This window comes from Chelonia mydas, chromosome 3 (assembly GCF_015237465.2).
Source record: "Chelonia mydas isolate rCheMyd1 chromosome 3, rCheMyd1.pri.v2, whole genome shotgun sequence".
NCBI classification, from domain to species: domain Eukaryota; kingdom Metazoa; phylum Chordata; order Testudines; family Cheloniidae; genus Chelonia; species Chelonia mydas.
Window position 1 is genome coordinate 125,626,351 of NC_057851.1, and position 12,015 is coordinate 125,638,365.

Here is a 12,015-nt window from a genome sequence, read left to right on the forward strand (position 1 = left end):
TGTGCTGCATTGCCACGCCAGAGACTTAAGGATGCGCAGGGGTCAGCCCCTCCCTCAGCATGGAGTCACTTCACCTCCCCTCCAACCTCCATTTTTGGGCCTTCTTACCTCGTAGTGCCAGTGTCTTTCTGAGCTGATGGTTAGAGGTTTCTGATGGAGCAGCAAAACTGACAGTACCCTGATTATTTTTTTTGGTCCATTTTGCTCTTGTCCACAAGATTCTAAATATCAGCAGTAAAAATGGATGGCTGTTGTTTACTTTCTCTTTTCTACAGTTCGGGAAGCTCTGAACAGCAAGTAGAGGACCTGGAGCTGTCCTTTAACTGGATCAGGGAAATGTCATTGCTTCAGCTTTTGTACTCCTTTCTTGTTAGGAAGGTTCTTTGCAACTAATTTTTTTTTTTTTCAAATGAAAGCTTTAATGTTGCAGAATTGATGTCTCTTGCCTTCGGAAAAAGTTCCTGCTTAGTAGTGGGGATGTGGATTTTTTTTAAGGCCCTGGACAAGGGAAGTGCTAGTTTAAACTCTAGTCATAGAATAATAAAAGCACACACTTATGTAAATTTGAGATGGTAGCCATAGTTGTACTATAGCTTATTTCCATAAAGGCAAAACATTAGTTACACAACCACATGTAAGTGGGATGTGACCTCAGCAAGAGTAGTTTGGGGCAACAGCATGATGCTATTGTTGTTTTTAAGGTAGGTAGGCTACGTAAAGTTTGAACTTGGATAATCAAGATGAGGGATTTGTTATACACTCTGAATTATCATCAAAACAATGTTTATCAACCTTTATTGTTTAATCTAAAAACCTTTTAAGGAATTTATAGTATCTCTAGCTTTCAAGCCATTCATCTGCATTTACAAGGAAGTGTAGTGTGGTTGTAGGATAATAGCTCCACATTAGATCGGGTGAATGATGATTTTAAATTGAGTTATTAGCATGAGCAATAGGCCCCAAGGCATGTGACGAAAAAGAATGAGCTTGGGAGAAAGAAGAATTGTTGTGTTAAATTTGTAGTGACCCTTCAAAATAAGGGTGTTCTCTTATTTAAGGTTTGGGTTGAAGTACTGCATGCATCCGATGAAGTGAGCTGTAGCTCACGAAAGCTTATGCTCAAATAAATTGGTTAGTCTCTAAGGTGCCACAAGTCCTCCTTTTCTTTTTGCGAATACAGACTAACACGGCTGCTACTCTGAAACCTGTAATAGAAATAAAACATGGTTAAGTGGGTGCCAGGTGCAGTAAATTAACTATATAAGAAACTGCTTCATTTTGCCTTAGCTAAGGTCTGATCATTGGCAGTGACATCACTTGTTTGTTAAAGGGTATAAAAAAGTAAACTCTTAAAGGGGTTCATATGTTAATACCTGCCTGATCAAGTTGGAGCTGACCAATATGGATCTAAGCACTCTTGGGTTTAGTCTATTTGTAAGTATCTTGATCACATGCTTTGTTACTGCTTGGATGAAGTAAATTGCTTGTTATTTAGGCATGTTTAGAGCAATTTGTATAAATACCATTTGGCCTTTGGATTTAATAAAGGAATTTATGGTTAAATTAGTGTTGTGGTACCTTGCATAAATAAAAATTAAGCAGCAGTGTTGGAAATAATTTTCCTAATAATTTTATTAAGGTTTTCCACAAGTCATTTTCCACACAAGCATTCCTTTATTAGTCAAAAGGCCACATGGTGCTAGTTACAACCAAAATACAAACATAAGCATATCTACACACCTATATTCTATACCCTACCACGATACAGTTATAAGTATTGTCTAAATATACTGTCAATCGGATCACGCCTGGGAGACCCCTTCCCTTCATGGCATGGTTCCAGAGGGCTAGGGAAAAGCTCTGACAAAACACCTAGAAAGCCTTGCTTTTTTTTTATACATTATAACTAACAAGTGACATCATTGTTGGTTATAGGGCCTTAGCTGAAGCAGTTGAGGGCTGCACTTTACTTTATTCAGGGATATTTCCCTTATATCACTTCCCATATTTTTTCCAACTACTGGACTAAGCATTTCTAACCAATTATTTACTGCACCTGGTGTCCAGTTAACCATGTTTTCTTTATTTCCCAAATGTTAAATAAGAGAACGCTGGTAATTTGCAAAGGGTCAATACAAGTTTAACACACACAATCCTTCTCATGAGTTCATTCTTTTTGGTCACATGCTTTGGGCCTATTACTCATGCCAATATCCAAACACAATTTAAAACCGTAGTTCACTCAAATGTGGGCTTAAATTTCTACACATGGAGATTACAGCCCGGAACTATGAGTAATGATGCTACTGGTGTGTGTTTGAAGTAATTCACCTGACTTCCATTGACAAGAATTTGGCTTCTGGTTTCTGCCCATAACATAACCAACATTCTCAGGTTGGACAATCCTTCAATTTCCCTGTTTTAGTTTCTCATCAGTAAAATGAAGATCTAAGAGTTTTGTACCTTGCAAGGGTGTTGAGGCTTAAAGGGACAAAATCAAACTTCTGTCTGGAAATTGATTGTCACAAGCAATGTTAATATAACTGAAAGATTGCAGAGAGTCTGTTCCTTTTTTCAAATAATTTGGTGCATTTAACAACACACTGTATAGAATAATTTGTTCCCTTTTTATAGTAAGATTTCTTCTTGTCTATATCGGTCTTTCACACAGTAAAAGAAACATTTTAATAAAAAAGGAAAATGTGATTGTAAAAGCACATTTTTGCAGGGGGAGTCAGGCATAGTATTTAAAACTACTTTTCATTCATTTTTTAAAATGGTTTAGATCTCAAGTTGACAGCGCTTTCAGAATTAAGAAGGCTGTGTAAGTGGAAAGTATAGTACTAAGTTGGTTAATACTGTTTAAAATTTAGTAATGCATTTATTTGTATAGAATTCTTCTAGCAATAATATCACTAACAGCTTCAAGTTATGCATTTCAGCGTTTTGCTGCTGTCATCATGAGAATAAGAGAACCACGAACTACTGCACTTATATTCAGCTCCGGAAAAATGGTGTGCACAGGGGCGAAAAGGTTTGTGTAACTAACTTGTAACTGCTCATTAATCAGCTTGTAATTCAGGATCAACTGACCGTTCCAGTCTACAGTGTTTACTGGCATTGGCTATATCTTGACCTACAAGCAAGCTTGGCAGCCCAGACGCTTCTTTCCAAACAACTGATTAAGTTAGAACAGCATTTTTGGTGTATGTGCCATCGTCCAAATGGGGTGCAGGCTTTAGAAACTTCTGTGGTTTCACCTATTCTCATTAAAACAAAGCCCTCATTTTAAAAATGGAATGTTACAGGCACAGAATTGTAGGTGTGCACTAATGCCTCTGAGAAACGTCTGACCGGGTGGAGGAGAGTGATCTGACTTCTCAGTACTTTCCCTCATCCATCCCAAATCAATCATGATGACCCTCACAGGTTCCCATGTTCAGAGGCCCCTCCTCCTGGAGCTTGTCAGTGCTTCTGCACCGGCCAAAGGGGATCCTGTAGAGTGAAGCAAGATATACTCACTCCATATGCAATCTGGGCAGAGCATGATACCTGAACAGTGTTCCCAGTGCTACCCTCTGATTTTCCATTAGTATGAATGCATGGCTTAACAAAACACATGATACATTAAATCCAAGCAGTGAAGTTATTTCATTTTTCCACCAGCCAATAACTACAACCACACAGTGTAATACCAATAGCTATGTGATTTCCTAGAGAGAATATTGGGGTTCTTCATGGAATAAGAAAGCATTGAAAGTATTTTTATAACTTTCAAATGCCAATGCACATATTGTTGAATATTAAAAATCCATTAAAAGGAAAAGCCTAGTTTAAAGAAAAAGCTGAAGAAAATCCCTAAACTCCTTGACTTTAATGTTTAGCTTTAACAATATGGTTTACCTATGTTGTGTTTTGATGAATGTCTAGCTAGAGATGTGCAGTGTTGTGGTAGCTGTGTCAGTACCAGAATATTAGAGAAACAAGGTGGGTGAGGTAATATCTGTTGTTGGACCAACTTCTGTTTGTGAGGGAGACAAGCTTTCCAGCTTATACAGAGCTCTTCTTATTGGACAAAAGTCCAATTAAAAGATATTAACCTCACCCACCTGGTTTCTCTAGTTACAAACATAACATTTCCCCATTTTTACTGTAAAAACTAAAGACTGAAGGAATTTAATTGACTAAGCCCAGTCACTATTTGAATAAGGCATATATGTGTTGTCCAACTTTTGTGACAGGCTACCTTTCATTTGAAGAGATCAAGGGGATTACCAAAATGTTTGGGCTTTACTACTAATGACCAAGTGCCTCTTTTTAGTTTTAATTTTTTACACAAATTTAGTTTAATTCTAATGAAGCATTTTTTTACTATTGACTTTAAATCATGTTTGAAGTCATTTAAATCTTGAATGAAAACAATCCATCCTGTCTGATTTCTACACTGACTGACCACTGATTTATGTGATCTTAGGGGTACTTAACCAGTATGCCTCAGATTCCCCATTTGTAAAATAATTATATTTGCCTTACAGAGGTGCTAGGAGTTAATGTGCTGTGCACTTGATGGTGAAGAGTTATACTAGGGTTTGTTTATTTGCTTGTATCAGAGATACTCAGACTGAGGCTTGTGAGCTGCAAGAGGCTCTTTAATGTGTCTCCTGTGGCTCTTTGCAGCACGTGATATTAAAACAGTGTGTGATTTAATTAACAACCAATCAGGATGCTTTTACTATGTTGTTAACCAATTGTAGTTGATAAGTCATTTTGCTGTGAGTATATATGTATATAAAAACTAAATATTTCCCTTCATACTGTTTAAATATGACTATATAGTACTATAGTAAATGAATTCAGCCTACTGTGGCTCTTTTGGGTAATGCTGATTGCTGATTTGGCCCCTCAAGCACTGAGGTCTGAGTATTACTGGCTTATATAATGCTCCTCACTGCAGCTGGATGCTTTACAGAGATTTAAAAATAATTAAAATAGACCTAGACCTAGACCCAGTGGCCAAGAAAGCAGCTTTACTCTGTGAAAAGAAGAGCAACCATCCAGAAAGGAAGGACAAAATAATCAGACTAATGAATTCAATTACAACGTTTTACTAGGCCTTGTAGACTAAGGGTGGGTAGGGGAGAATAGGACTCTGGTAGCATATTGAGAGGGGGATTTGTAGAGAATGAATACTTTTATTGTTAATTTCATAAACCGTAAGGGCCAAAATGTGAAATAATTATTTTGAGGCTGCTGAAAGGATATTAACAGGATAGAAAGCACTGTTAGTAGTTGCTAACAATGCATACCAGTATTTTGGCATACAGCTTTACACTCCTCATTCCCTTCAGTTTTTCCACATATATATATTTGCTTTTTCAAGTTGGTCACTTCAGTGATACTTACATGAGGGAATACAATGAATGTCTTCTCTCCCTTCAGCGAGGAGCAGTCCAGATTGGCAGCAAGGAAATATGCCAGAGTTGTTCAAAAATTGGGCTTTCCAGCAAAATTCTTGGATTTTAAGATTCAGAACATGGTGGGAAGCTGTGATGTGAAATTTCCTATCAGATTAGAGGGATTGGTACTTACACATCAACAGTTTAGCAGGTAAATAAAAAAGCTTAGTATGATTCATTATTGCTGAACACTTGACCTAGTGATCTCAAAGGGTGTACTGTACTGGTTAGATTGTTCCGTTGCAGATTGGGAGTATCCTACACCTTGATTCCTCTTGTTCCTTAGCATCTGGCTGACAAAACCAGAGGCAAATCCTTCCCACTAAACCTTTGTGGAGCCTTCTCCCCCCCCCCCGCCGCCCCCCGCCCAAAAAAAAAAAAAAAGGTGAAGGTGGGATAGCTGTTTTCTGTTGCTAAACATGGGGAGAGTGAATCTGATCAGCTAACATCACTTTCAGATTAGTTTGTGCATTTGCTTGACCTTCTCTCTTTCCTTTCAGTTATGAGCCAGAGTTGTTTCCTGGCTTAATCTACCGAATGATAAAGCCAAGAATTGTCCTGCTTATTTTTGTTTCTGGAAAGGTGGTTTTAACTGGTAAGTAACCAAGCCAACATTGATGCTTTTAACAGTCTAGGGTTAGGCTACAAAACCAGGAACATACATCTTTCTTAGTTGGAGTGTCTTTAGAATGCTAAACTACACTTCTCTGATTTGGAAAGGTTTTAAATTCTGAAGTTTCATTTGTGTATTATTTACTACTCAGTTTGTTGGTGTGGTGGACATGCTGAGAGCAAAAATGGGTTATAGGCTATAGTTATTTTTACACTGTGTTCTAAAAGCCTTTCTTCTGAATAAAATTATATGAAGTTATAACAAGGAAATGCCTACTGGAAATCTATAAACTACAAGTATTCAACACTCAGGTATAAATACAATTATACTCTATTAGACGTATGAAACTATTCAATCATGATAACAGAAAACAAGCCAACAAAAATTGCAAATCTAAAGCAATCCCAATAGTGTAGGGAAAGAGGGCAAACAGGGAAGAGATAGTGTAAGTGCGATTGGAAGCTGCCTCATCTGTACAGTATCTGGATCAAAACTAATTAATTGTGAAATATAAGTACGTTATAACTGTCACAAAATGTACTTTCTAATTTTTTTGTTTCTAGGTGCTAAAGTCAGAGCAGAAATTTATGAAGCATTTGAAAATATATATCCAATTTTAAAGGGATTCAGAAAGACAACGTAACAGTTTTTACATACTTTCAAAGAAATTTTTGGGGTACATTTTTAAAAGGTATGGAGTATGGCACAGTAGTAACAAGAGATGGACTTTCAGTTACAAACTGCAACACCAAGACTCAGAGTGTTTTCCAGTTAGTGCCTACTTCCCTGATACTCATGGGAAACTATTATTTTTATGGATTATGTCTACTGAGTTACGGTGAATTGCTTTATTGAGCTGTTCTTGGAGCACCTCTTCAAGTTTTATTTATATTTTAGCTTTTGATTGATTTTAATGTCAATGCTTTTAGGCACCCACAAATATTGGTAAGTTGGTTTGAGACAAATGCAACCATGCCACCCCAAATGTGTAAACCACTTCAATTGCTGTAAGTTTTATCTTTTTCATAAATGTTTTTATAATCTTACTTCAAAAGTTACTTTTAAAAGTTCTTTGTTCTCCATTTGTAGATTTTTTTTTTTTTTGTGCCAGACATTCCCTCTTTTCAGGGTTCAGCAGGACAGAATAAATTTATTAATGAAAATGGCTAGCTGTATATATTTTTTGGGGAGGGGGGGAGAAACAAATGTCATGTTTTTTCAGCTCTATATGTACATTAATACTGTTTATAAAACTCTATGGGAAGACCCTTAATGACTTTTAAAAAGTAACCCTGCTTGACCTTTGCTGCTGTTAATGTGGTAAGTGCATGCTGTAGAAATATGTAATGTACTGAATACTTGAGTCTCTTTTATATGACTTTCTTAATAACATGCCAGTATTAAAGCAGTGCATTTGCCATGTGATTTTTGACCTTATTTTCTCAAAATAGTGATCCTCCCAATCTGGTTTGGTTATAAGCAGTTGGATATTTTAGACACCAGTATTAACATTCTGATTTCACTGGGGTTCTTGAATATCTTTACTTTTACAGTCTCTTCTCTTCTGCTTGGTGTTATTAAAGACTTTTAGTATGAAGTTCTGTTTCATCCGAATGACAGGTAATGATTTGTGCAGATCAAATATATAGCTAATGTTTAGCTGAAAATGTGAACTGAAATCTTTAAGTGGTGGTGGTGGTAAAGATATTCTGCTAAATTCAGGCCTAAAATCTTGTGTAATGTCACAACAGAGTTTTTGTTATGATTGCAGCCGTGCTATTCATAAACTGACATTTCTCTAAGTACTTTGTGTTCCAGTGCAGTCTCAAAGCCCTCAGTTAAAGTACTAATGTCCCAAATTTCAGTATATAAATAATGAACTTTCCCTTTGCACTGCACTTGGCGTTCAACAAGCTGAGGGCTGAAGTTAAGAAGATCCCAGCCTGAGATGGCTTAGTGCAATTCTGGTGGTGATAACCCTTCCAGTGAACTGTAGAGTCAAGCTTTCTGGGTACTTTCAAAGATACAAATACACAGGACACAAGAATGAGGCCTAGCTGAATTCAAATGTTTGCTCAGCTTAATTGAGGGCCAACTTCTTTTAAACTAGGTAACTCTGAAATTGCTGTTCCCATATAGGACCAGACAAAAGGGAAAAATTGTGAAGCTGCAATGTCGTCTCCCAGAATATTGCAGTTTCAAAAACAATTGTGTGGGAAATCCAAACTTACGGTTGGCCATGTCTCTTTCACTCCTTCCCCCTTCAAGTTTTGTATACTATCTTTTATAAGATTTAAGTAATTTTAACTTTCAGATATATTTTGAGAATAGTGGACAACCAACAGGTGACATGCACTATTTTAAGATGAGTTTCAGTAGCGCGATGGACTTGTAATTCCTAACTGCTACATCTCCTTCAGTGGATGCTGAAGACAGAACTTGAGCTGCATCCTTTGGGAACTACAAGCCTGAGAATAGCAGACAAAGCCACAGTAAGTAAACTTGAATGGATTTACATTCAAAGGGAATGTCAGAACATTTGGTTAAAGTGACAAATGTTTTGACGTGACTAAGGCAAGGGCTAGAGACTTCAGAGATGCTACAGCTTCTTTAGCAGTAGTAGCATTCCTGAATCCTCTTTGTGGCTAATCGTTTACTTCTGCAGAGCTTTTAAAGAACTGTTGGGCCATACTTGCAGGATGGCAGACTATCTTTTTCAGTCACTGCTTCCAGGACTCCTGAGTAAGAACAGGAGGTTATTTTACCTTTGTATTTGGCACTGATGTGACTGCTGCTGGAATACAGTGTCTAATTCTGGTGCAATTCAAGAAGGATGTTGACAAATTGGAGAGAAAGGAGCCCTGAGAATTAGAGGATTAGAAAACATGCCTTAGTGATAGACCCAAGGAGCTCAATCTGTTTAACTTAACAAAGAGAAGGCTAAGGGGTGATTTGATTACAGGTTGTAAGTACCTACCTGGGCAACAAATATTTAATAACTTCAATCTAGCTAAGAAAGGTATAACATTGTCCAATGGTTGCAATTTGAAGCTAGCCAACTTCTGCCTGGAAATAAGGTGTAAAGTTTTAATGATGAGTAATTTACCATTGTGGTGGATTCTTCTTCACTGACCATTTTGAAAATCAACACTGGATAGGAAAGATCTGACATGTTCTACAGGAAGTCAGACTCCCTACATGATCACAGTGGTCCCATCTGGCCTTGGAATCTGTTTGTGAAACTAGGTCAGGAAGATTACTTTTATGAAAATTGCCTAATGGATGTCAAACATTTAAGTTGGGGAGCTTTGGTAGGATTGCAAAGTTGCTGGTGAAATTGTACCAGAACTTGAAGTTTCTAAACACCAGTATGTTGTAAAGTAACTGACCAAATATCTTACCCTGTTCAAACACTTTTTCTGGACACCAGAACTGTGCTCCAGTTGTACTTCACTGGGAACGCTTTGAATGATTCCGCTCTAGTCATTGATTTGTGGGTGGGCTGGTTATCAAGTAGTAAGTAGAAAAGGAGGACTTGTGGCACCTTAGAGACTAACCAATTTATTTGAGCATGAGCTTTCGTGAGCTACAGCTCACTTCATCGGATGCATACTGTGGAAATTGCAGAAGACATTATATACACGGAGACCATGAAACAATACCTCCTCCCACCCCACTCTCCTGCTGGTAATAGCTTATCTAAAGTGATCATCAAGTTGGGCCATTTCCAGCACAAATCCAGGTTTTCTCACCCTCCGCCCTCCCACAGACAAACTCACTCTCTTGCTGGTAATAGCCCATCCAAAGTGACCACTCTCTTCACAATGTGTATGATAATCAAGGTGGGCCATTTCCTGCAGAAATCCAGGTTCTCTCACCCCACTCCAAAAATCACACACACAAACTCACTCTCCTGCTGGTAATAGCCTATCCAAGATACAGTTCTGTGGTGACCTAGAATCCTATTTTCGACGTCTCCGACTCAAGGAATATTTCCAAAATACCTCTGAACAACATACTAATCCACAGAGGCCTCCCGACCAACATTACAAAAAAGGATTCTAGGTGGACTCCTCCTGAAGGTTGAAACAGCAGACTGGACTTCTACATAGAGTGCTTCCGCCGACGTGCACGGGCTGAAATTGTGGAAAAGCAGCATCACTTGCCCCATAACCTCAGCCGTGCGGAACACAATGCCATCCACAGCCTCAGAAACAACTCTGACATCATAATCAAAAAGGCTGACAAAGGAGGTGCTGTTGTCGTCATGAATAGGTCGGAATATGAACAAGAGGCTGCTCGGCAGCTCTCCAACACCACTTTCTACAAGCTATTACCCTATGATCCCACTGAGAGTTACCAAAAGCAACTACAGCATTTGCTCAAGAAACTTCCTGAAAAAGCACAAGATCAAATCCGCACAGACACACCCCTGGAACCCCGACCTGGGATATTCTATCTACTACCCAAGATCCATAAACCTGGAAATCCTGGGTGCCCCATCATCTCAGGCATTGGCACCCTGACAGCAGGATTGTCTGGCTATGTAGACTCCCTCCTCAGGCCCTACGCTACCAGCACTCCCAGCTACCTTCGAGACACCACTGACTTCCTGAGGAAACTACAATCCATTGGTGATCTTCCTGATAACACCATCCTGGCCACTATGGATGTAGAAGCCCTCTACACCAACATTCCACACAAAGATGGACTACAAGCCGTCAAGAACACTATCCCCGATAATGTCACGGCTAACCAGGTGGCTGAACTTTGTGACTTTGTCCTTACCCATAACTATTTTACATTTGGGGACAATGTATACCTTCAGATCAGCGGCACTGCTATGGGTACCCGCATGGCCCCACAGTATGCCAACATTTTTATGGCTGATTTAGAACAACGCTTCCTCAGCTCTCGTCCCCTAACGCCCCTACTCTACTTGCGCTATATTGATGACATCTTCATCATCTGGACCCATGGAAAAGAAGCCCTTGAGGAATTCCACCATGATTTCAACAATTTCCATCCCACCATCAACCTCAGCCTGGTCCAGTCCACCTAAGAGATCCACTTCCGGGACACTACAGTGCTAATAAACAATGGTCACACAAACACCACCCTATACCGGAAACCTACTGACCGCTATTCCTACCTACATGCCTCCAGCTTTCACCCTGACCACACCACACGATCCATCGTCTACAGCCAAGCTCTGTGATACAACCGCATTTTTCCAACCCCTCAGACAGAGACAAACACCTACAAGATCTCTATCAAGCATTCTTACAACTACAATACCCACCTGCGGAAGTGAAGAAACAGATTGATAGAGCCAGAAGAGTTCCCAGAAGTCACCTACTACAGGACAGGCCTAACAAAGAAAATAACAGAACGCCACTAGCCGTCACCTTCAGCCCCCAACTAAAACCCCTCCAACGCATTATTAAGGATCTACAACCTATCCTGAAGGATGACCCAACACTCTCACAAATCTTGGGAGACAGGCCAGTCCTTGCCTACAGACAACCCCCCAGCCTGAAGCGAATACTCACCAACAACCACATACCACACAACAGAACCACTAACCCAGGAACCTGTCCTTGCAACAAAGCCCATTGCCAACTGTGCCCACATATCTATTCAGGGGACACCATCACAGGGCCTAATAACATCAGCCACACTATCAGAGGCTCGTTCACCTGCACATCCACCAATGTGATATGCCATCATGTGCCAGCAATGCCCCTCTGCCATGTACATTGGTTAAACTGGACAGTCTCTACGTAAAAGAATAAATGGACACAAATCAGATGTCAAGAATTATAACATTCATAAACCAGTCGGAGAACACTTCAATCTCTCTGGTCACGCAATCAGAGACATGAAGGTTGCTATCTTACAACAAAAAAACTTCAAATCCAGAGTCCAGCGAGAAACTGCTGAATT

General features: G+C 39.3%; 1 protein-coding gene and 1 long non-coding RNA gene across 5 annotated transcripts in view; one reads left to right on the top strand and one right to left on the bottom strand.

The window, feature by feature from the left end:
• The window catches only part of LOC102946593 (TATA-box binding protein), a 32,475-nt gene that overhangs the window by 17,813 nt on the left and 2,647 nt on the right, over positions 1-12,015 (top strand). For 2 of the 4 annotated variants that reach the window (XM_043543271.1, XM_037895204.2), the window contains exons 5-8: positions 2,943-3,034; positions 5,440-5,607; positions 5,957-6,051; positions 6,633-7,487. In XM_043543271.1, coding sequence (XP_043399206.1) covers positions 2,943-3,034; positions 5,440-5,607; positions 5,957-6,051; positions 6,633-6,712 — 435 coding nt within the window. In that variant the 3' untranslated portion in view covers positions 6,713-7,487. Of the gene's footprint in view, positions 1-2,942; positions 3,035-5,439; positions 5,608-5,956; positions 6,052-6,632; positions 8,562-12,015 lie in introns of those variants that run through there. The other 2 variants (XR_006289683.1, XM_037895205.2) reach the window with 2 other exon arrangements.
• On the bottom strand, positions 578-9,714 carry LOC119565809. Its single transcript, XR_005224779.2, has 3 exons — positions 9,047-9,714; positions 5,404-8,930; positions 578-1,205 (listed from the first exon to the last, which is right to left on the bottom strand). It is a non-coding gene; the product is annotated as an uncharacterized LOC119565809 (long non-coding RNA).